Raw genomic sequence first — 23,266 nt, forward strand, 5'->3', positions numbered from 1 at the left:
GGTTGGCAAACGGGGATGGAACCCCCAGAACAGTTCTGAAGCAGCGTGCTGATTCCACTCAGGCCATGGGAGCAAGCGTGGCCCAGGACCCACCCCGTGCTCCTAGGAGGGGCGGCCAGGAAGAGGGGAGGCACAGGCCCCAGGCTCGCAGAGTGCCCAGCATGGCTGCCTGCGACCCACGGCCGCCAAGCCTCAGGTCCCCTGGTGCACCGGCCCCCGTGGGGAGCCCTTCTGACCCGGAGCACTACCTCTTAACTCGACCTCTCCCATGGGAGGAGGTGGGTTGTAGACACTGCTGGGTGTTTCGTGAGTCACTCTGTGCTGTCCTCGGAGCTGGGCTCACACCCTTGACGCTCACAACGCAAGGCCTGAAACAGGCTCACTAGCCCCCATCCCAGCCTCTTCCCCGCCTCCCAAAGACAAAGTGCTCGCCTGCCTGCGCTGGGCCTGTCTCCTGCAGACAGCTGTGTCTGCCCACGTTCCTGAAAAGCTGGGGAGGGGCCGAGGCGCTGGCATGGAGTGGGGTAGCCCAGAGCTACCGTCTCTCCCTCCGGAAGGGGGGCCTGGTGGCCTCGGGGTCCAGGCCAGGCCCCAGTTCCTAGCAAAGTCCCTTTCCCAAGACCACACCACAGGATGAGGGAAAACAGGGCCCAACTCCCTACAGACTGAGACCCTGAGCATGGCCCGCATGCCAGGGCGCTCCTGCTTGCAGCGGCCCCTCCTGGGCACCCAGGCAGATGTCTCAGAGATGATGCTCGGAGCAGGCCCCAGCAGGAGCAGGCCCCAGCCGGAGCAGGCAGGGGTTATAATGCTGCCGCTCTGGCCAGCCCAGGGGCCCACGCTCCTCACAGAGGCAGCCAGGAGACCTGGGAGGTGCTACTTCTCCTTTGGGAGGCTTGCCCCAGGCCGGTGGCTGCTCCTGGCCCTCAGCTGCTCCACACAAGGCCAGTGCAGGCTCAGCCTGGCCCTGGGAGGCAGCCGAGCCAGGGAGCAGAGATGGGTGGGAGCGGGGCTGCTGACACATGTGTCCATGGGCACCGCCAGTCCTTCTGAAGGTAGCAGGCAGCAGGGGCATGTGGCTTGTCCTGGCACTGCCAGCCTGGCGTGTATAAGCTGTGTGGAAGACCCCCGTGTCAACAACGCACATGTGTGTCTCCCCACTACCCTTTGGCAACGTCAGACATCGAACCCACTGCTCTCACCCTCTGAGCACCAAGCGACGCGGGTGGCACAGGCGCCAGCTGTGGGAGATCACATGGTCTGGTACCCTAGAGTGGCAAGGACACGGCTGCACCTGTGCCTGGGCAGGCAAGGGGGCAGCTGGGGACCTGCACGCAACATGAGGACCCAGTTATGCCTCTGTGATGAGGCTGGAGTCCTGTCCATTTCTCTCTTCCACGGCTGAAGATGAGGGAAGCTCGGGCTGTCCCTGGAGGTCATGGCCATCATGGGGCTTTCTGTTTCTCTAAAGCCAGCACAGTGCCTGGCACTGAAGCTCTGTCCCCAGGCCACGTTGCCATCACGGACGCTGCTGTGGCCATCAGCAAGGGTCATCTACCAGCAGGCAGCGTCATGGCCCCAGTGTGCTCAGCCCGAGAGGCGCTCCCGACTGCTGCACTATACAAACTCAGGCGGTCTGTACATGGGTGTGATGACAGCACAGCTCCTCACGCGTGAGGACTGCACGTGTGTGTTTAATGTCTCACGTCTGCAGCCTGCCAGGCACAGGTTTGGGGGACTCTCCTGCAGGGAGCCAGCAAGCTGTGCCTGGAGCACGTGGCTGGGGGCAGCACGGAGTGGCTGCACCCTGTGGGCCAGGGCAGGGAACGTGGCCTTGGCTGCTGGAGGGGCCCAGGTCCAGCTGCGAGAGGAGACTCAAGGAACAGCCCAGGTTCATCCAGGCACTGGCAGGGCGGGCAGCTCGGCGAGGATGCCTAGAGCGGCTGGGGCCTCCACCACACAGACCGGAGGCAGGTGCGCAAGGCCGCCACGGGCCGGGAAAGTGCGTGAGCCGGAGCTCTGGGCTCCACCTGAGGCAGGGTTTAAGCCAGGATGGGGCACGTCTGGCCTGGCAGCCTGGAGTAACTGAGGGGGCCCTCCACAGACACGGAGCTGCCTCCCCCACAGAGATGCCCTCCATGGCCTCCAGGAACCAAGAACCGGGGCAACGTTTGGCCTCCTCCATGAGCCCAGAGAGACCCTGATGCTGAGCTAGGACTCCAGCAGGCACGCCAAGCCGGACGCCCCATGGGAACTGGCCAGGCCGCTTCCTCCCTCTTCCACTCTTGGCTCTCAGGCTGTGCCGCCCGTGCTCCTGCCCCACTCTGAGCCTGGACTTGAAACAGCAGGACAAAGCCTGCCAGGATGGGACTGAGCTCCCCTGAACCCCCTGAGAACCCCCTTCCCTGCGCCCCCGGCCCCTCAGTTCACGATGCAGTCCTGGGAGAAGACAGAAGGAGCAGGACGACTCCCACCCTGGCCACCCACAACTCTCAGCTGGCCTTGTAGCTGCCCGGGGTCAGCGTGTTTGGAGAGACAGGGTCTCCTGCCGTGGGGCTCCATATGCCGTGGGGCTCCCCATCAGTGCTCTCGTTTTGGGGTCATCCAACTCCCCCTTCCTCCTCCTGGACAGCACTGAGGACTTCCAAGGTGGCCCACCCAAGTCCACGGGATCCTGCACGAGGTGGCCGACTGCCCCGACGTGTAGGGACCAGCATGGGGCTGACCAGTGCTGTCTGCAACAGCAAGCAGGAGTCCTTGCAGGACAAGCAGCTGGAGACACAAGGACGCCCTGGGGCTGGGCCACTGAAATGCTTCCCGGGGCACAGCGGGATCCCAGCCCTGGCTCGGTGGGGACTGCCTGGGCTCCGACTTAGGCTGGGGGCCTGTGCCTGCCAGTTGCCCCCATGCAGGACTCCTGGCCACAGCCAGGTGCTCCCCTCCTTGGAGGGAGCCCCGGGTCTTGGCTGCTGGGAAGCCCTCAAGACAAGACACCCTGGGAGGCAGGGAGCGGAGCTGTGTGTACCGAAGCTACTTGGCAGGCCAACTCCTGGGAACCTGGGCAGGGAGCCGTGTGCCCTGGACGCTGGAGGCCAGGACGGGGCTGGGAGGGAGCAGGGTTGCCCAGCCATTCCTTGAGAGCCAGCAGGCTGCACACTGGCCAGCTACCTTTGCCCACAGAGGCCTGCACAGCCAGCCTCATGGCTCCCCAGCACCCAATACCACTCCTTCAGGGGTCCTCAGATGAGCCAGGGGACATGAGGGCAAGCTGGGGCACGCAGGGTGGGGGCACCCTGCGCTGGGGTTATTTATGACAGCCTCAAATGTGAAGAAGTTTAAGGGATACAAGCAGTGGTTAACATGAATCCGGGCACCAAGACAAACGAGCTGTGCTAGGCACAGGGCCCTGACCTCCTGGGAGGCGTCGGGGCTCCCACGGCAGAGCCGAGAGGTCAAAGACAGGACGCTGCCCTGGGGTGCAGAGACCCCCAGACCCAGGCGGGGATTAATCACCCTGTCCATGGCTGTCAGGAAGCCCTGCCTTATCCCAGGTAGTCAGATTCAGAATTTGTAGGCCGCTGGGCAGAGGGCAGCCCCTCCTGGGCCACACTGCACCGAGCAGGCCAGCCTGAGGCGTGTGGGGAGGCGAGGGGCCTGGCTTTCATGGTATGCCTCCGGCTCCTGCCCTGGCCACCCCGACCACTCAGTCACTGGAGCTGGGGCCCTGTGGCTGCTCCCTGGGGCTGGGATCCTGGGAAGCACGGGTTGCCCTGGCGGCAGCACTTGGCAAGTGAGGCCAGCTGGAGTGTGGCCCGAGGGACAGGGCGGGCAGTGTGGGTGCCCTGGGAAGGCTCCCACTCTCCCCGGGAGAGGCCTCCTGGTTTGTCCACCTGAAAGCTGGCAGGCGCCAGGGAAGGAGGCGGGCCGGGCCCCGTGTTGGCGGCGTGCGGCAGTCCCATCCCTCACCGCAGCTGCAAATTGGGCCGTGGCTGCCCTCCTCTCCCTGCCCGCAAGAGCATCCTCTCTGGTCTTCCCAAGGCCCCAGTGGGCACTGAGGGGCAAGCCGCCTGCCCTGCCTGCTCCTGGGCTCCTCCAGGACAAGGGTCCACGTGACACGGCCTTCCTGTGGAACACGGTGCCTGAGTTCTCCAGAGCAGAGACCGTGAGAGCGTCGTGGCCACGTGCCGGCTGGCTGCCTCCATGCTCTGCGTCTCTGGATCTCCACACCGCAGCCTTGCCAAGGTCAGGGAAAGCACGTGTGTGACGCTGGCACCAAACGTCACTAGTGAGTTCCCACTGGCCCCTGCCCTGCCACTCTGCAAATGGCACGTGGGACTCCCAGGCGGCCCCCTCCTGCAAGCCCCCCAGGGTGCCCAGTGGGACTCTGGCACATCTGTCCACACGTTCTCGCTTCAGAGAGGAGTCCGCCACATGGCAGCTGACCGGGCACTCTGCACACCCAGCGGCTCTGGCCCCGAGAGCCACGGTTCTCAGCTCTGCATCTGGGGCTGGGCCCTCCCCTCGTGCCTTTGAGTGTGCTGTGTCCTGTGCTTGCCACGCTGGCTCCTCCTTTGAGAATCCACCTCTATGAAGCCTTGGCTGGTCCACCTGACACCACTCCCGGGAGCCCATCCACCTACCCAGAGCCCCCGTGGCCCAGCTCCGGGGACTCAGAGAGGAGCAGGGGAGGGGGATAGCCAACCTCAGTCCTCACTGGTGACACAGTGGCTGCTGACAGCCCCGCCGCCACCCCAAGTGCACTTGGAACTAGCAGAGGGGCCCCTCAAGGAAGTCTAAAGGTGGCCTCAGGACTTGGAATACACATGGAGAGTGGGCCTCAGGGCAGACAGGCCCCACTCCGCCCTTCGGGGTAGAACGTAGCATGTTCCTGTTGGATTTGGTGCTCCAAGCCTGGGCATGGGCACACTGTGCTCCCAGGACGGCACCACAGCGCAGGAGCAGCCTCTCCCCGCCTCGGCAGGACAGGCCCAGGAAGGAGCAGAGATTCCCTGTGGGGAGGGCGGCCGTGGGCGGGAGGACCGCAGGGCCCCCTCCTCCACACCCGAGCGAGTGGGAACGGGGCGGGAAGTGGAGAACAAAGGCCGGGTGGCGAGCCGTGTGCGGGGCCGTCGTGTCTGCAGGCTGCCCTCGGAGCGGCTGTGTGCGCATCTGGAAGCAATATCGCAGTAATGTAAGATGGCCAGAGTACGCTCCATGCTCCCAACCCACGAACTCTGCAGCGAGGAGTGTGGATTTAATGGATAATCTCACCAGCAGCCAAACCAGCCCGGATTCCTCCCCGGCCCTTCGCCCCGCACTTGGCTTCTCCCGGAGCCCGGCTCAGCCAGGGGCCGCGGCGCCCGTGCCCGTGGCCTCCAGGAAGGCTGGCCGGCTTCTGAGCTTGGTTTTTCCTTGTGTCGAGTGGGAGCCAGGCGGGGGGAGGTGACCGAGACCTCCTGGGGGCACCGAGAGCCCCCACTGCTGAGACCCCTACTCCGCAGGGAGAAGGGGGAGGCAGGAGGAGGTGCAATGTACGAGTGGTGGTGATTTATCAAAACCCACGACATCTACGACTTGTCCTGGAATCCGGGGGAGAAGAATCCATTGCTGTTAGCGCTTCCCAACTCAATATAGCTGGGCTAATAAAATAAAACAATAAAAGCCGCGGCGGCGAAGGCGAGTGCAGAGGCTCGGCGAGCGGCAGAGGATGGGCCCTGCAGGGCCGGTGCCGCGCGGGGAGCGATGTGATGCAGGGAACACTTCCAGAGGCGGGCGGGGCGGGGCGGGGGAGGGGCCCAGGCCTGAGAGGGGCAGGGGCTCGGGGGCTCGGGGGCCACTTTCTGGGCAGGGTGCTGGCTGACCCCTTCCTGACGTGCAGTCCATGAGGTAACACCGGATTGGCGGTTGGTACTTTCTTGGGGGTGCCCCTCGCGGAGGGGAGACTGCTCAGGTGGCCCCTGCCTCCTTACGTCTTCCGGGAACCCCACCCCACCCTGTTCACAAGCTGAGCTTCTCCCAGGAGCTGCCTGTACTCTGACGATGGCCTGGGAGGGAGATGGGCTGGGTCCTCCACGTCTCCCCGCTGCCTCCCTTCCAGCACAAAGACTCCCCGGGAGACAGCGTGCGGCTCCTCGCCAAGAGGCTGCCAGAAAGTCAAGTGTAGCCGAGGCCGGGAGCGGGCTTTCTCTTGGCTCCGCGGCCATCGGGTGTGGCGGCACTAGGCTGAGGGCTGGGGCTGAGCTGGCTGGGGGAGGCTCCCACCACAGGCCTGGGGGCAGGGGCCCCCGCTGGCCCCATCTGCACATTCCAACAGGAACGGAAGCCCCCAGAGCTCCCCGAGCCACCCCCATCTTATGAGTTGGGAGACAAAGCCAAGAGAGGAGAGGAGGAGAGTCTAGCGCTGGGGCCTGCAGCCGCCCAGGCCCGCGAGCGCTGGCAGGGGAGCAGTGAGGAGGGAGCTCATCCTCTACCCTGCAACTCCCCCCCCCCCCGTGATCGCTCGGGGCCCCACCCTGCGCCTCCCCAGACTTCCAGGGGGAGCAAACCCCCAAGGGGGCGTTCCTGCGCTGTACCCACCAGGCCCCGGCACGGCCAGGCTACTCGGCGAGACCCTGCTGGAGCTCTGCGTGCCCCCCACCATGCCCATGCCCAGCGGAGGCGTGCATACAGGAGGCGCCCGGTACCCCAGCCAGCAGGGGTGAACGAAGCGAGTGAGCGGCACAGAGCTCGGAGGGGCGGGCTGACAGGGAGGATACCCAGTGAGGCAGGGACGTCCCAGCTGACGCAGGGCCCATCTGGCCCAAAAGGCTGCAACAGGCGTGGACAGGCGAGCTGCCCCTGCCACCTGCTGCCCGCCCAGGGCTCCAGGAGCGCCCTCGCCGTGAGCCCACGGGAGCTGCCTTCCCTGGCGCCCTCGTCAGAAGCAGCGCCGGGACCCTCCCCTCTGGGGTCTGCACACTGCATTTGAGACCCTGGGGTTGAAAGGAAATCTGAAAAATCAAATTCCTTTTGTCAGCTGCCAAACTCCTATTTGCCTGGTGGAGGTCTGGAGGCGTTCAGGTCGTGGTTAGGGGGTGTTCCCCATGGTGGGGACCCGAGACAGAACGGACTGCCCAGAGCTGCTCTGCGGCACCCTTGTCCCGCACCTGGCCCCAGGGCGCACAAGTGGGCGGGAAGGCGGAGCCAGCCTGGCCTCTGAGACCCTGGCCGCGGGAGAGGCCCCCAGGAGGTGCCGGGACAGCACAGGGTGCAGGGCGTGAGGGCCTGGGCAGCAGCCTGTACGCCGTGGCAGGGCAGGGGACCAGCACTGGACGGGGGGAGCACCTGGAGGGAGTGGTCCTGGAGCCGAGCAGGACCTGGGACACGGGGAAGGAGGACGGCCCCGGGCCACGGGGGCACGGAATCCCACGGTGTCCGCACGGCATGCACAACTTTCCTCTCTGAAGACTGCGGGTACTCGTGGCAGAAACTCTTGAAAATCTGCACGTGGCCAGGAGACGCTCCGTGCTCGCGGGCGGGAAGACGGCGCAGCCGGGCCGGCGGCATTCCCCTGCTGACCCGGGGATCGGGTGCCGCCCCTTCAGAGGCCAGGTGGTTCTTTTGCAGAAATTGATAAGCAGATCATAAAATCTGTAGGGAAACCCAAGGGACCCAGAATAGGCACAGCAATCTTGAGAAGGAGAGAGTTGGAAAGCCACCCTGTCCCGCTCAGCGCTCACTGCGCGTCCGTCGCAGGCAGGCAGGGGGCTCCGAGTCGGCCGAGACACACGGACCACAGGAGCCCCAGCCCAGGGGACTTGTGCTCTTCAAGGGCACTGAGACCGCTCAGCAGGGGAGAGGACACCTGGCCTCTTCAGCAAGTGCAGAATGAGCTGATGACCCAGAAGAGCACAGACCGCTGGGGACGCAGCTCGTGACCTTGGGGTTTCACAATGGCCCACGCATGACCTCACCATTCAAAACCAGGCAGGCTGGACTCCACTAAAACTAGAACCCTTGAGGGTCAAAGGACACGCCCAGGAAGGGGAAGAGGCCCTACGAGACGGGAGATGAAATGGCTGCCAAGGGACTCAGCTCTCGAACGCAGGAGCCTGCATCCGCCAGGCGACAGAAGGCAAGCGGCCCAGCTACCAATGGGGCGGCCCACGGCACGGGGAAGGCGCTCGCCCTCAGTGGTCAGCGGGGAAGCCACAGACGAGAACAGGGGACGGCACCAAGTACTGGCGGCAGGGCTGGGAGACACAGGCACCCTCACGAGCCACCCAGGGACTGTGAAATGGCATAGCTGCTCCGGAAGACAATCTGGCAGGTACCCTGACGGGTGAGAACAGCCCAAGACCCGGAGATGTGAGTCCACACCCCTAGCCTCGGCTCTGCCCGCACCAGGAAACAGCACCGAGCCGTGAAGAGGAACGTGGCACCGACGCGAGCTACAGGGAAGTCAGCACCGATCCAGGCACCGGGCGCCTCCCGGCCCTGCAGCACTCACACGGCAAAGCCCAGCGCGGCTGCCGCGAGGCGGGGCGTCGGGAGTGCCGGCCAGAGCTCGCAGGGACGGTTGCACAACTCTGAACACACGAAAACCCACGGAGTCCTACACTTCAGAGGGGTGGGTTGTACTGCACGTGAATTATATCTTAATAAAGCTGTTATAACAACAAAAATGAAAACCAAAAAATGCAAAACAAATAAACGGGGAAAAAAAACCCCACAAAACCCAGCCCCAGCCACAGGATCAGACCCCACGAGCGGCTCTCTGTTCTGGGACTCCCCGGGTCTGGGGCCCCTGGAGGCCCCCGGAGGCTGAGCTTGCCCCTCACCTTGCTCACAGCCTCCAGGCTTGCTGCTTGCCGCGGGGAAGGCCTGGGAGCAGGAGCCAGGAGGGCTCTGCAGCTGGGGCGGGGGCTGGGGCTGGGGGCCTGGAAGCTGCCTGGGAGATGGAGGCTCCCACGCTCCAGGGCCAAGCTGACGTGACTAAAGCTAAACAGACCCCGTGCCACAACGGGGTTACAGCTAATTCTGCGCAGCACACGGAGCCCCTGGCCAGCCGCGGCAGCCGCGGGGAGGGGCGCTGGGGCAGGCGGCCCCAAAGGTAATTTGCACACGGAGTTTATGAGGCCCCTCAGCTCTTTAAACATATGCTTCTCTGATTATAAACAGCTGATGGCTCACAAGATTCAGATTTTCCAGCAGGGCTTCCAAAAAAAGATTGTACTCCGAGCACAGAAAGGTGACCGGGTGCTCTGCCGTGTTCCCGCACAGCTGGAGCTGGCCCTGTGGCCAGGCTCCGAACGTGTCACAGCTTTAAAATGTTCGCTGCGATTCACATGTCCCAAGGAGAGCTTAGACCTGGCTGCCGGCCTGGGCAGGGGGCGGGGGAGAACCGGGACAGAGAGCGGCGCACACTGGGTCTGCGCGACGCCTGCCTGGAGCTTTCACCTGCCGCCCCAAGGTGTGAGCCTTGGGCCCCAGAGGTCTCCACGCCCAGCCTCCGCCTACCACGGGACCCTCCTCTCCCCTCTGTGCGAGGGGACACAGCACAGAAAGGAGCGAAAGCCAAACGCCAGCGAGCAGCCTCAGGCAAGAGCCTCCGTGACCTCCCGACCCACGGCCTCGCCACGCCCGGCTGCGTGTGCAGGAGCTGCCGGCGGCAGAGGGCACGGCTCCCTCCCTGCTGTGGACAGACCCTCCAAGGCCTCCCCAGCCCCAGCCCATCCATGACCAAGAAGGATGAGCTGGCGGGGTGTCCTCAGGTCCCTAAGCCTGGCTGGGTGCTGGGGGGCATCTTGGGAGCAGGGCACCTGGTACCTTGGGAGGCTGGCTGCCCTCCCCACCTGGGCACACTTGCTTGGCCAGCCTGGAACTTGCATGTGGAGGTCCATGCGGGCTCAGCCCCGGGAGGCCTATGGGGGAGCTGAACTCTGAGCAGAGAGGGTAGGAGAGCTCCAGCCCCGGCACCCTCCACCTGCCGCACACCTGAGGAGGCCCTTGACGGTGCTGTGCCTCAGTTTCTCCACTTCGACAGCGAGTGGTGACAAGGATTGTGCCCTTACAACTATTTCCAACCCAGCTTCCTGCCAGTGCACCCTGGGGGGCAACACATGATGGCTCAAGTGCTTGGGCCCCTGCCAGCCACGTGGGAGACCCCCGTGGCGTCCCAGGCTCCTGGTTTCAGCCTGGCCCAGGCTTGGCTGTTACGGGAGTGAACGAGCTGATGAAGATCTCTCTCTGCCTTTCAAGTAGTTACAAATAAACACTGAAAAAGAGATAAAGGCCTTGCAGACAACCTCAAAGGCACCGCAGCCGCAGGGGTGCTGGGCGCCCTTTCCTCTCATTCCTGTGTCCATCTCAGGCCTGCCCGCCTCGCTCTGCACAGCCCCCACGGCCGGTCACTGTGCACACGGCCCACCAGGGGCCTTGTGGGCCTCCGCTCAGCGGCCTCGCCCTCCACGAGCTCAGAGAGCCCTGTGGACATCTGACCTCACTACGAACACCCACGGAGGGACCTCAACTGCCGCCACCAGAGCCACAGGAGGGGGGCTCACTGTGGACACCACCCCCAGGCCTTCAGAGAGACCTCAAAGCACTGTCCAGGCTGAGTAATGGTCGTGGGAACAGCAGGCCTGGACAGGCGGGGCAGGACGAGCTCGGGAATCTCATGGAAGAAAGCGCTTCTAGAATGTGGTGACAGATAAGGCTCTCCAGGCCGTGGGTCTGGCAGGGCCCAGCTCACGCCGCTTTCCCACCCCCCAGGCCTGGAACCCAACCAGGCCCCAAGCAGGTGTGCACAAGACAGCTGCAGCTAGCTTGCATCGAAGCGGGGGCTCCCGGGAGGGCCGGGCTTGGCTTGGCCGCATGGTGCCCAAACACACACCCAGCACAGCTGCCCTCGTGCTGGGGAGCAGCCTGCAGCCCACACTGCCCTTCGTCCCCACACACTCACCTGGCTGCCCGCCCTGGCGTCACCACTCCCAAACATGGGAACACACAGCTGTCTGGCCAGGCCTGGCCAGAACACAGCGTGAGCATCTAAGGGCATCTCCTGTCAGTCTCCTTCTGGCTGCTTTTGGAGAAAGGGGTGTGGTGGGGGCCCAGGAGTGCCCTGGCCAGGGTTACTCTTGGGGAAGCTGCACCCACGTCTGCCACACCCCGTCACCCTGGGTAACTAACTGGGATGGGCATCACAGGCAGGCCGCACCCATGGGTGACAGCGTTCCAGAGCTGTGGCAGGGAAGAGGGGGCCAACCCCATCCAGGTCTTGTCCATCTGACTCCCGGGCTCCCTCTGATCCCAGCCTGCCCTCCCTGGGCCGGTCCCTGATGCTCACTGCACCCACCCAGGTGGACGCCAGGCCTCCCCAGAGCCCCTCCCTGTCCCGGCTGCCTCTCACAGCCCCACAGATGCCTCACCTGCACAGCCCTCGTGGGCCCTCCTGCCTCCCTGGGTTCTCTCCACTCGGGGCCCAGAGTGATCCTTATAAAAGGGGCTCTGCTCTCTGCCCCAGAGACGCCTCAGTGGGACTCCCTCAATCAGCCTACGAGGCCTGGGGTGCCCCCTGCAGGGGTGCCCAGCACCGACCAGGGCACAGAACACACAAGCTGGGGGCCAAAAGCCTTGGGTGGGGACATTTTCTGTGTGCCACTTGCGGGCACAGCGGAGATGTGGGGAGGAAGGTGGGTACATGTCTCAAGGGGTGGGTGAGGGCGGAATGTCACCCCAACACGTCCATGTGCGTGAAGTCATGACGGGGAGGCCCAGAGGGAATGCAGGTGCAGGAGGAGGGAGATTCTGGGACAGGAACGTGGGCTGCGAGTTCAGCAGGGACCTGTGGCCAGCCAAGAACAGGGAGGCTCACAGAGGTTGCAAAGCTCTCTCCCAGGACAGCTGCAGTGGCCTGAGTGTGCGCGTGCGTGTGTGTGCATGTGCACACGTGTGTCTGTGTTCGTGTGTGTGTGTGCATGCATGTCGAGGGGTTATGGGGAACAAAAAGAGAAAACCTCTGCTAACGGGTGAAGAGGAGCTGCCGGTGCCAGGGTGCACGGGAGTGGAGGCCGCTGCAGCCTTGCACTCCGGGAGAACCCCGGGCCCTCCCCGCTGTGATCTGGCCCACTCCAGAGAGCAGCATGGGGCTGGGGCCCTTCCTGGGAAGACGATCTTGGCCAGGCAGCCACGGGCCCTGGGCCTCTCTGCCTCAGAGAAGAGCAGCCGTGCAGGAACCCGAAACTGTTTCCAGCCTGGGCTCTGGGGGTGGGGTGGGGGCGAGCGCTGAGGCCCACAGAACCCCCGGCACGCCCTGTAGCTCAGCGCGGTGGGGCGGGGGGCTCACACCCAGTTCTTCCTCCTGCCTTGCCCGCGTGGAAGAGAACTAGTGTCCCCCAGGGACCCCGCTGTGGCTCTGGGCCCCATCTGCACTTCTGTGCTGGCAAATGCAGAAGAATCAGCTCAGCGACTTCCTCCCCTAGTCCCCGCCCCCACTCTAAATACCTTGGAATCAAGAGGAAAGCCGCGCGGGCGTTTGGAGCCTAATTCTCTTCAGCTGTGTGTGCGTGCGTGTGCGTGTGTGTGTGTGCTCAGCACACAGGCTTGCAAGGAAACCTTTTGAACCCCAAATATCAGAGTTGCAGGGACCACAAGGAATGCCGTGCAGCCCCCACCACATCCAGATAAAATAAGCCAGACACAGAAGGACGCAGGCTCTGCCCTTGGTCACTGTGGCGCCCAAGGCTCACTGCCTCGCACCCACCCCCAGGAGCTGGCCAGGGGCAGGCGCCAGATCCTAAAGGCTCCAGGAAGTGGAGCAGGACCACAGTACAGCCCAGAAGGAGCGCTGGCTGAGTCTGGAGCCCCCTCCCCAAATCCTGCCGGGGTGCCCCAATCCAGCTCCCGCCCCCATCTGCCTGTGTCCCTGGCCTGGAGCCCACCAGTCTCACAGGCCTCTGCAGCCAATCACCACACGGCCCTCATCTCACACAACAAAACCCTCGTAGCCTCGGACTATCTTCCCCTTCCGTCTCCCCCAAAAGACTAAAGAGGTGGGGGTGGGGGCACACAACAGGTGTGCGGGCTGGCAGGCAAGGCTAGCTGACTGACGGCGCCCCATGTGCAGCAATGGGGTGACATGTGGCGGACATGGGACTCGCCCGGGGAGCTTGGGTCTGGAATGCCTGTGGCAGGCTCGTGGGCCTGCCAAGCCCTGTTCTACGAGCAGCCTAGGGAGAGGTCCTAGGAGCAAGGACAGGTACGGTGTCTGTGAAGGAGACTTCAAGGTCAGACCTAAGGGCCCAGCAGCTGGAGGCGACAGGTCACACAGAGACAGAAGCGAGTCCCATAACCAACAAGTGGGTATGAATGAATCAGCCCCCAGACAGGCACACAATTGGACCCCTCACTTTGTTATGTGTAAGATCAAATAAATTCAACTTTTATGACTTAAAGAACCCAATCCCCGTCATGCCCCTCGTCTGTCTCTACCAGGAGGCTGGTGCCCACTCTACATGGACTTGCTACGGGCGGCTTTTCAGGCGTGCCCCAGACCCTTGAGCAAAACAGAAGGCTGGTGGCTGCGTGTCCCTGAGCGAGGACACCAGGCCACCTCCACATGAGGCAGCTAACAAAGGGAATGCAAGGCCCTGTGCGTTCTGAGGGAGGAAGGCGTCCCCATTGTTTTGAAAACATGCGTTTCCTCTCAGAACGCAAACCCTGAAATTGGTGAAATCCTGCTCAAGACCTGGGTTCCTCCGGCCTCCCTGAGGAAGTGGAAACAGAACACAGCACCCAGATAAAGGGCTGGCCTTGACTGGCAGGTCGGAGAAGGTCATGAGAGAGAGGTCTGGAGCCCACTGCCAGGCTGGGGAAAGGCTAGAGGGGTGCTAGGAGTGGGTGGTGGCACCCAAGCAGCAGGAGCAGAGCAGGGCTGGGGCTACCCACACTCTTGTTTCTGTCTCCACAGGCCTCCAGAGAGGCCGTATCACCTCCACCGTCCAGGTGCGGAATGGGACAGGGTGGGGGGGTGGTGTCCCCGCATGGCAGAGTCAGAGCCAGGACCCAGGCCGGTCTCTGCCCGTGTTGGTCAGGGACAAGGCATCCATGGTGACTGCCTGAGGGTGATGGTGTCCCTTTGAGGTCCAGACAGAGCTTGGTCAGGGAGAGGGGGCAGAACCTGTCCCAGCGAGTCAGGGAGGGGAGGGCCTGGCCCCTCAGACGTGAGGGCTACGTGCTCAGTGCTCAGTCAACAAAGGAACAACTCAATGGGAGTTAGCACAGAGTCCCTGGGCAGAACCGAAAGGCCATGGAGGGATCCGGAGGTGGGACACGAGGGTCCCAGCGGGGGCCGGGGGCGGAGCCCTTCGGGGCTGGCTGGCTGCGCAGGCTCTGCGCCACTTCAGGCAAGGGGGCTCCCGTGTTTGCGAAGGGCAGCGAGCAGCACAGCTCGGGGCTCCGGGCTCGTCCCGTCACACCTGGGAAGGGCACTTTCTAAGCCCCCACCACAAGCAGGGCAGGCGGCCCCCGAACCTGGGTCATGCATCCTTCCAGAAACACTACCACTTGCGTCCAAGGTCAGGGGGACGCGGGACAGCCCCCTTTACTGAGTCGCTTGCCTTTCCTCAACCAGGTCAGCCCTGGTGAGGCTGGGCGCCGGCTCCACGGCCAAGTGACACTCGGGCGGTGGGGGCGGGGTGGTCGCGCCACCTCAGACCCCGAGGGGCTGGCAGACAGGGGTGGAGTGCGGTCTGTGGCGCTGGCCTCACCCAGCCAATAGGACTGCGGGTGGCAACAGCATCGGCCATCCTCGGCCAATGACGGGGCACGGCACATCGGCTTTCCGCGATCAGCCAATCAGCGCCGCAGCCCGCGCCTAGCGCCTCCCCGCGGGCCTAGCCAATCAGTCGCAGGGTGTCGGCCACGTCACCGCGGCTGGGGTGGTGTGCGCGGCAGTCGCTGGGCAGAACAGTTGCCGCGTCGCCTGCGGGCGGTCTGCAGCCGGTGGCGCTCCTCCGCGCGGTTCTCCTCGGCCGCGGCCCGGCGCGGTCTCCGCGGGGCGCTCCTCGGCGCGGTCTCCGTGGCGCGGTCTCCGTGGCCCGCTCCTCAGCGCGGATCTCCTCGGCTGCATCCCAGCGCGGTCTCCGTGGCGCGGTCTCCGCGGGGCGCTCCTCGGCGGGGTCTCCGTGGCCGCAGCCCGGTGCGGTCTCCGTGGCGCGGTCTCCGTGGCCCGCACCTCAGCGTGCGGATCTCCTCGGCCGCATCTCGGCGCGGTCTCCGTGGCGCGGTTCTCCTTGGCTGCAGCCCGGCGCGGTCTCCGTGGCGCGGTCTCCGTGGCCCGCTCCTCAGCGCGCAGTTCTCCTCGGCCGCGTCCCGGCGCGGTCTCCGCGGCCGCATCCCGGCGCGGTCTCCGCGGGGCGCTCCTCGGCGCGGTCTCCGTGGCGCGGTTCTCCTCGGCGCGGTCTCCGTGGCCCGCTCCTCAGCGCGCAGTTCTCCTCGGCCGCGTCCCGGCGCGGTCTCCGCGGCCGCATCCCGGCGCGGTCTCCACGGGGCGCTCCTCGGCGCGGTCTCCTCGGCGCGGTCTCCGTGGCGCGGTCTCTGTGGCCCGCTCCTCAGCGCGGATCTCCTCGGCTGCATCCCAGCGCGGTCTCCGTGGCGCGCACCTCAGCGCGCGGATCTCCGCGGCCGCATCCCGGCGCGGTCTCTGTGGCGCGGTCTCCGCGGGGCGCTCCGCGGCCGCATCCCGGCGCGCTTGGTTTTCCGCGGCCGCATCTCCTGGGCGAGGTTCCCCAAGCGCAGCCGTCGCCGGAGCCGGAACGAGCGGCGCGATTCGGACGATCGCCGGCAGCGCAGAGGTGAGCTCCGCGGGCGGCCGGGGCGCTCGGTGGTCCGGATCGCGGGCGACGGCGCAGGCAGGGCGCGGCGGGAGTCTGCATCCGAGTGCGGGCTCGGAGACGCCGGCGTGGGGGGGAGGGGGCGAGCTGCGGGCCGGAGCTGGGGTCGGGAGTTCGCAGCGCAAGTCTGAATCATGGTTGTGGGGCCCGACTTGGGGTCGGAGTCCGGTCACGAGGCCGAGTGGGAGGCCACGTCGTGGTGGAACTGGAGGTCCGAGCTGGGGACCGGATTCGGCGGCTGGGGTCGGGTCTCCCGGAGAGCTGGAGATCAGAGATGGGGTGGGGGTGGGGTCCGCGTGGGGGATCTGGCGCATGGGGGTTTTGAGACGGGGATCCGTTCCCGGGCCCAGGGAGGGTCTGGTTCAGAGATGACTGATGGGAGCTTTAGCCTGGGCAAGTAGGCAGCAGGGCTGCCCCGCCGTGGGTGCTCTGGCCCGAGGGGGCTGACTGACCCAGGTCGCACAGCCCTGTCTTGGGTACCACCTCGTGCAGGCGCTTGCCCGATCATCATGGCGGCGCTCCGTCTGTCTCCCAGCCCCTCCTCACTGTGCTGCCCCTACCGAGACTCCTGGGAGAAACAAGTTCAGTTTTGTCCTCTGCTGCCTGTCCCGCACCCAGTCAGGAGCCTGACCCGCGGCCTTGGTGAGGCAACACTCTCTGAGGGAGAGCGGGCAGGCAGGATTAACCAGATTTCTATGGTGTCTCAAATGAGCCATGTCTGCACCTGTTTCCCAGAGACTCACGAGGAGAAAAATGTAAGGATCGGGTTGCTTGATTGTGGGTCTATTTTAATGTTTCCAAACATGCTGAGGAGAAAGTGGCTCTGTTTTGGGATTTATGCTCCAGCTAAAGGGAGCTTTTTAAACTGCGAATCAGAGCATGTCCACATTCAGTACAGAGAACACGGAGGAGAAGATCATGATGAACTCAGAGGCGGGAGCCCACGCGGCGCCCGCTACTGCACCCGACAGTGCCTTAGACAGTGGTTGCACGAGTGGGGATTCTCCTTGGAAGGCAGAGGTGGTCCAGTGCCAGGCAGTCAGCATACTGAGACTACAGGAGGGAAAACCAAAACCGGCTCTGCCGACAGCGGCGGAGACATTCTCTGTTGAAGGCTGACACCCAGGTAGGGCTTGGGGGCGGGCAGCCGGCGAGCCCCACTTAACCAGGGAGGGCTGAAGTGCAGCTTCTCCGGCTGCATCCAAGTTGTAGACCGAAACGTCACTGTCGGTAAACTTAGCAGAAAAACCAGAAGTGTGTGCTGGCTTGAAGACGACGAGGCGGCCGGGAGCTGCCTGCTGTCCCCTCCTAACACAAGGAAACGCAGCGGAGGTGGAGGGTCGGGCAGGAGCGAGGATGCCGAGACCGTGCGGCTCTGGGCTTGGTTCTGCCCTGGGGCTTCTCAGACATTCTGGTGCTCCCGATGCTTGCGTGTCCCCCTCCCCGTGAGCGCTGTTCTGACACGGGCGATATCTGTGGGCACTCACATTCTTGAAAAGGAAAAGGCCATGTTGAAAACTCAGGGTTCTGCAGGCACGCACTCCCCTGGGCCCCGCTGCCTCTGGCAGGCTCTTCAGCCTTGTGAGTGACAGGAGACAAGGCAAATCAGATGCACACATTAAGATGAAAATGGCTTTGACCTTTCCCAAAAACGTCTGGGGGTCTCTCTGGAGCCCCTGGACTCTGGACTTTGAAAACTGCTGAGTTACAGGAACTTTCCCAGCTGAAGAGAGACTGGGGTACGTTCTGCACGTGAGAGTCACGCACCCGAGGGGAAGGAAGGAGGGAAGGCTCTGGCTCTCCGTGCCCTGCTGGCTGCCTAGCGACGCAGAGTGGAGATTAAGATGTAATCAGAACAGCGGACCATTGACACCAGGTCCGGAAATGAACAAAGATGACAACTTGTATGGAAAACAGTGAAAAACCAGCCCTACTGCAGAGTATTAAGGAAGACCTTTTGGTACGAAGAGACACTGTTTTCCTGGGTGAGACGATGCGTTAGAAAGCTGTCAGGATTTCACCCAGCGGGAGTCCATTCCCACTTCCTGCCAGAGCACTGAGGAGCAGGACAGACAGCCCTCAAGATGTGTGCGGAACAGGGCGGACCAAGGCCCCGTGACCTGGAGGGAGGCGCGCAGAGGAGCAGGCCTGAGCAGGCCGCCGGGGCCTAGATGGAAGGGACCTGGGACCAAGATGGCGCTGTGTAGCAGTGGGGAGAGGTGGGGGTTATAGGTTCCAACTTGAGCCCCTTGAAAAAGTGGGTCCCAGAGGACTAGAACACCTAAATTGACATTTGCTTAAGACGAGCAAACTGTGCAGAGAGTTTCCTGGCCCAGGGTGGCCTCAGGGACCTCTGAGAAAGCCCAGGCAGACCTCTGAACAGTGCACGTCAAGGACTTCTCTTCCGTCAGCGCGTCCTGGCACAGGTCACGACGGCACGGCAATGCCATTTCACAGTAGCACTGGCACGGGCTCTCCCTTCTCGCTCTCACTGGCATCACCACTTCACCCATGCCACAGCACATGGGATTTGAAACCACTAACGCCGACAAAGGGATGACAGCTGACGTACGAGAAAGCCCTGCAGGCCAGAAAGGCAATGACAGGAAGGTTGGCAGTTTGCAGGCGGGTTGACAAACAGGAAAATCTGTCCTAGCTCCTGGGTCATCAGAGAAATGCAAATGAAAGTGACAAGTCAGGGAGCAGGGAACAGGCCGCCCTGTGTGCTGCAGGTGGGCCCGGCCGCCGGCGCAGCCGAGCCGGCCCGCGCTTCTGCCTCCAATGAAATGTTTTATACCTGCAGCGCAGCAGAGCAGCTTCCCTCCTGAGTAAACACGCCAGCGCGCTCGGCCCCGAACAACGAGGGGCTGTGTGTGCACGCTCGCTGCGGCGGGGCCTGGCTGGGGGCGGGCAGCTGGAGCCCGCTGCTGTGGTTAGGGGCAGGGGACTAGATGGAGAGGTGTGGGAACACCGTACTGGGCAACACAGATGCCAAACAGGACGGGGCCTCGGCACACGGCTGTGTATTTCAATTACACGACACGCGCCAGACGTGCAGTACCGGGGCATGCCCACGTGTGCGTGTACACACACGCGCGCTGATAGAAATGCATTACTTTGGAGCAGCTGTCTGCGGGGGGAGGCCCGCGGTGGTGGCTGGGATGCAGTGGAAAGCACGGAGAGGACCCGAGCTTCCTGCAGACCCTTCGGGGGTGGCGGTGCTGCAGGGACTGAGGGCCGGACACACTCTGTGTCCTGTGCAGCCGTCCCCAAAGCCAAGAGCGGATGAACGAACGCGTGTCCACCACGCATGCCAGCGTCCCTCTAGGAAGTACAAGCTCTGTGCCCAGAGCGCCGCCACGAAGCGCTCGTCCAGCCAGCCCGCTGCCTGCCCCTGCCTCGGGACCCCTGCCGGGCCGGCCTTGGGCCAGCTTCCCGTGGGAGCTCCAGCTCATCGTTCAGGTTTCACTGGAAACGCTGCCCGGCAGGGAGGCCTCCGGGAGCTGCCCGACCAGTCTCTGCAGCTGCTTCTCGGTCCCCTGCGCGCCTGCCTCTCTGTGGGCTGCCTGTCCCTCCGCCGGGAGGGTGTGCCTCCCTTCCTCTCCAGGGCTCGCGTGCGCTCACGGCGGCTGTGCCACACGTTGCTGCTGAATGGCTGCATTGATTTTGTCAGTGAATGGAGAGGCCAGCCCAGGGAAGTCAGAGCTCACAGCGAGCACTGTGGAAACCCCGGGCCCTCGGGCCAGGCATTCTTGACCACCTCGCGGGTGACAGGTGGGGCAGCAGTGGTCTCAGGGCGGTCCCTTGTGCCACAGGATGTGGAGCGGCTGCCTGGCCTCCGCTAGAACAGGAGTCCTCCTACGCTGTGAGACCCAGACATTGCCACCTGTGCCCTGGGGAGCACCCAGGCGAGGACCAAGCGCGGGGGTGGGGCCTATGTCCTGCCACGTGCAGTGTCCAAGTCCCACCTGGCCTGGCCCAGCCCTCAGCGCACCCCTTTCCTGGTCAGCGGGGTAACGGGAGCTTGGCAGGTACTTCTAGTGCCTCAACCCACGGGCTGCGGCCCAGGGCCTTCGTCCATAGTCCTAAGTCATTTACAGCATGAGCACCTGTGTGGCTTAGGTAACTTGGAGGTGGCCCGGACAGAGGGCAGGGCACACCTGATACAGAGAGCCGCTGGTGCCGACTTTCCTTCCCTTGGGCCCTGTTGGGCTCGGCCACGCTCCTGTGCTGGCTGTCTCTGGTGGGCCTGGGACAAGCCAGGCCCTCATCTGAGCCGCCCGGAAGGCTCACGGGGCTGAGTGCACCTATTCCTGGCTACCACACCCCTCCCAGGGGCCTTTCCTCGGGCTGGGGGAGGCCCCGGTTTGCAATTTAAATGTGGCCTCATTTCTGGCCAAATCCTCGGGAAGCAGTTTGCTCAGCCTGCCTGGCAGCCTGGCCGCAGCCGGGGAAGAAACTGATCTAATGGGCCTTTCTGCCGCCGACTGTGGCATTACCGCGAGGAGCGGGCACCCGCCCCTGAGGCCAGTACCCTGGCTGCTGGGGCCCTGAGAGGTCTCCAGACGGCCTTCAGGGATGGGAGAAAGAACCGGCACCTGCTGGGGGCTAAGGGCAGCTGTGGCAGCGTGCATCAGAGCCGTCAGCTGCACAGGTCACCCGCCCAGGAGGCCCTGCCCGAGTGGGGGAGCGTGCGAAGCGGTGCGGGAGCAGCTGACCCACACAGCAAGGGCTGTTCCCCAGGGGGGCTCGCTGGAGCCCCCCACCCCCAGGCTAGCAGAGCCCTGGTTCCTCGCTCTGCGTGCTTGTGAAGAACTTCTGGGCCCAGTGCCCTCTGGGAGCCGACAAAGCACACACAGTAGGCTCGTGGGAGGGGTCCCAGCCCCCACTGGCGCGTGGACCCCCTGCCTGCTGGTGACTTCTCACCTTCACGGGCGGCGACGCGTGTCTGAGACGGGGCTGTGATCTCTGCCTCGTCTTAGGGTCTGAGCCATCAGAAACTCGGCCTGGGCCTGGGCAAGAGGGGCGAGGAACGGACCCACCTGGGCCCCCCAGCGCTCACGGCAGCCCGTGGGGAGCACTGGGGGGCCGTCTGGGGAGCCAACTGGACCCCAGGCTTTCAGGTACCCCAAACGCCCCTGGGGCAGCAGAGGTGGCAGCACGGGGCCCTCTGGTGGGAGGGGCCCATGGGCTCAAGGACAGAGCCAGGCCTCTGCACCGGATAGAGCCGGAATGAGCAGGCCCTGCCACGGCTGAGGACTTCGGCCTTACTCTGAGAGCACCAAGAGCCATGAAAGGTCGCATGTCGGGGTCACCTACATGGCTCCCCACTTTGGGAGGCTCTTGCCGCTGAGCACAGGAGGCGCTGGCAGGGGCCGCTGGGAAGGGAGTAATGCCAAGGCTCTGGCCCTGCCGCTGAGGACAGTGACACACAGGGACCTCCGTGGGAGCAGGAGCACCAGGAGCTGAGGGAGAGTCTGGGCAAGGAGGGGACCCTGCAGAGGAGACAGGAGAGCACAGCCAGAGAGGTGGCACGAAAGCCGGACGAGAGGGACAGAGAAGAGGGCCCCGGGGCTGCGGCCTGGCGGGGGGCAGCCAGCAGCCTGGAAGTGGCTCTGTTGGGACATGCCCCGGGACTGCCAGCGGCCGTTCCCAGCACGGACCGGGGAGAGCCTTTCCCTCTCCCTTCAGCTCTCGAATGGCAGCGGCCGCGGCCCACCCTGTAGCGCGTGCACAGCGGCCGGCGGGCGACTCCCTCGGGGAGGCCTCGGCCTTGTCGAGGTATTTCATAACTTCGGAAGGATGGAAAATCCCCCCAATTTTAACGCAAATGTAGGCAGGCTGAAAGCTGGCCTTGAAAAGGTTGAGATGAAAAAACAAAGAGGCTGTCAACATCAGAGACTTGGAGGGGGCAGGGGCCTCACTGCGCAGGCAGCAGGCCCCGGGCGGGCAGGGCGGGGGTTCAAGGCAAGCGGTGGCAGTCCTGGGGGGAGATGGCCTCTTTCTCAGCCTTCCCCTCCCTGGTCAACAGCACTCCGAAAGGTGAGCTGCGGAGCCTCCAGCTCCTCCACTTGGTAATGTTTAAACGCAGCTGAGCCCTGGGCTCCCCTGCCCAAGGCTGAGAGAGGCCAGAGGCCAGCCAGACTCTGCCCCAGGCCGCGCGGCCCCCACCCTGGCCTGGAGCAAAGGTTCATCCAGCCCCTCACCCGGACAGGTCCTGCTGCCTGAGCCCGGCCTTCACCCCCAGGGCTTGGGGGCCTGTGTCACCCTCAGGCTGGTGTGAGGGAGCTGGGTCCCTCGTGTGGCAAAATCTGGAGGGCAGTGGGCACGTGGACCCTTCTGGGACACCAACTCCCAGGGGCTGAGAGCACTCCTGCACCTGAGGGCAGTGGGGCCACACAGTCCCTAGGAGCAGATGCAAACCCCTCAGGAATTCTGAGATGGCCTCCTCGCGGTGTCTTGACACACACACACACACACACACACACACACGCACACCCTTCCACCTTCTCCTCTTCTCCTCCCACGAGCAACTGCTCCCTGCCAGGGCCAGGGGTCTGCTGCCTCTGTGCTACCACCTTCCCTGTGGCGGACACTGGGACCCCAGCCCTCGTTAGGAAGGGAGACAGCCCTGCTTGTTGGGTGCATGGCCCACGCCACCTGGGTGGGACAGCAGCCACAGCACTTCGCAGGCATCTGCTGTGCCTGGCGCTGGGGACTTGCATGAGTTTAGTGCGGTGTAAGCCTGCCAGCCCTCCAGGGAGGGAGGCGCTCCCTGGCCGTGCAGAGGCAGCCAGAGCAGCCTGGCCACACGGAGTGACTCCCCTGAGGCCACCGGGTGCTGCACTGGACAGAATTTAGCTGGTCTCCCTGTGGCTCCCCAGCTGTTGGCTCTGGTCAGCTTCCTGTTCTTAGCCTGGCAGAGAGGGACGCTCCGTATTCTATCTTTAGCTCTGGTGGAAGCGTGCCAGGAGTGCCCGGAGGGACAAGCCTCACCCTTGGGGGGCTCACCTGCCTCTCAGCCTCTGCTTGGGCCCAGGTCTTCCAAGCAGCCAGGCTGTGAGCCAGTCACTGCGTGGGATGGCGAGAGGCTGGCAGCCTTCCCCGAGGAGGGGGCTGCACTCACAGGGGTAGGTGCTCAGAGGGATGCCCTGGCCCAGCTCCTAGGAGGCCCAGAGGCCACCCTGATACGGCACTGCTTTCCCTTCCTGCCAAACGCCCCCTGCCAGCTTCCTGCGAACAAATGGGCCTGGGTCCCCAGCACGGGGCTTGGCCCAGGTGCAGAGGGCAGTGGCCCCACAGCCACTCCCTGCCCCGGCCTGCTCGGCAGGCTGTGCGGAGCCTGCTGCTGCTGGTTGTTCAGCTCCTGGAGCCCGGCTTCTTGAGGATCCAGG

General features: G+C 64.3%; 2 protein-coding genes across 4 annotated transcripts in view; one reads left to right on the forward strand and one right to left on the reverse strand.

The window, feature by feature from the left end:
- KCNQ1 (potassium voltage-gated channel subfamily Q member 1) overlaps window positions 1-23,266 on the reverse strand; it is a 275,965-nt gene that overhangs the window by 90,310 nt on the left and 162,389 nt on the right. The gene's annotated exons all lie outside the window — the stretch shown is intronic.
- Window positions 1-23,266, forward strand: part of LOC149128232 (uncharacterized) — a 62,093-nt gene that overhangs the window by 16,822 nt on the left and 22,005 nt on the right. Inside the window, exons 4-5 of the mRNA XM_089323304.1 lie at window positions 13,949-13,983; window positions 14,859-15,833. Of these exons, the coding sequence (XP_089179430.1) occupies window positions 13,949-13,983; window positions 14,859-15,833 (1,010 nt within the window). The remainder of the gene's footprint in view (window positions 1-13,948; window positions 13,984-14,858; window positions 15,834-23,266) is intronic.

The sequence above is a fragment of the Oryctolagus cuniculus genome, chromosome 1 (assembly GCF_051225735.1).
Source record: "Oryctolagus cuniculus isolate XC-2025 breed Fujian yellow rabbit chromosome 1, ASM5122573v1, whole genome shotgun sequence".
NCBI lineage: Eukaryota > Metazoa > Chordata > Mammalia > Lagomorpha > Leporidae > Oryctolagus > Oryctolagus cuniculus.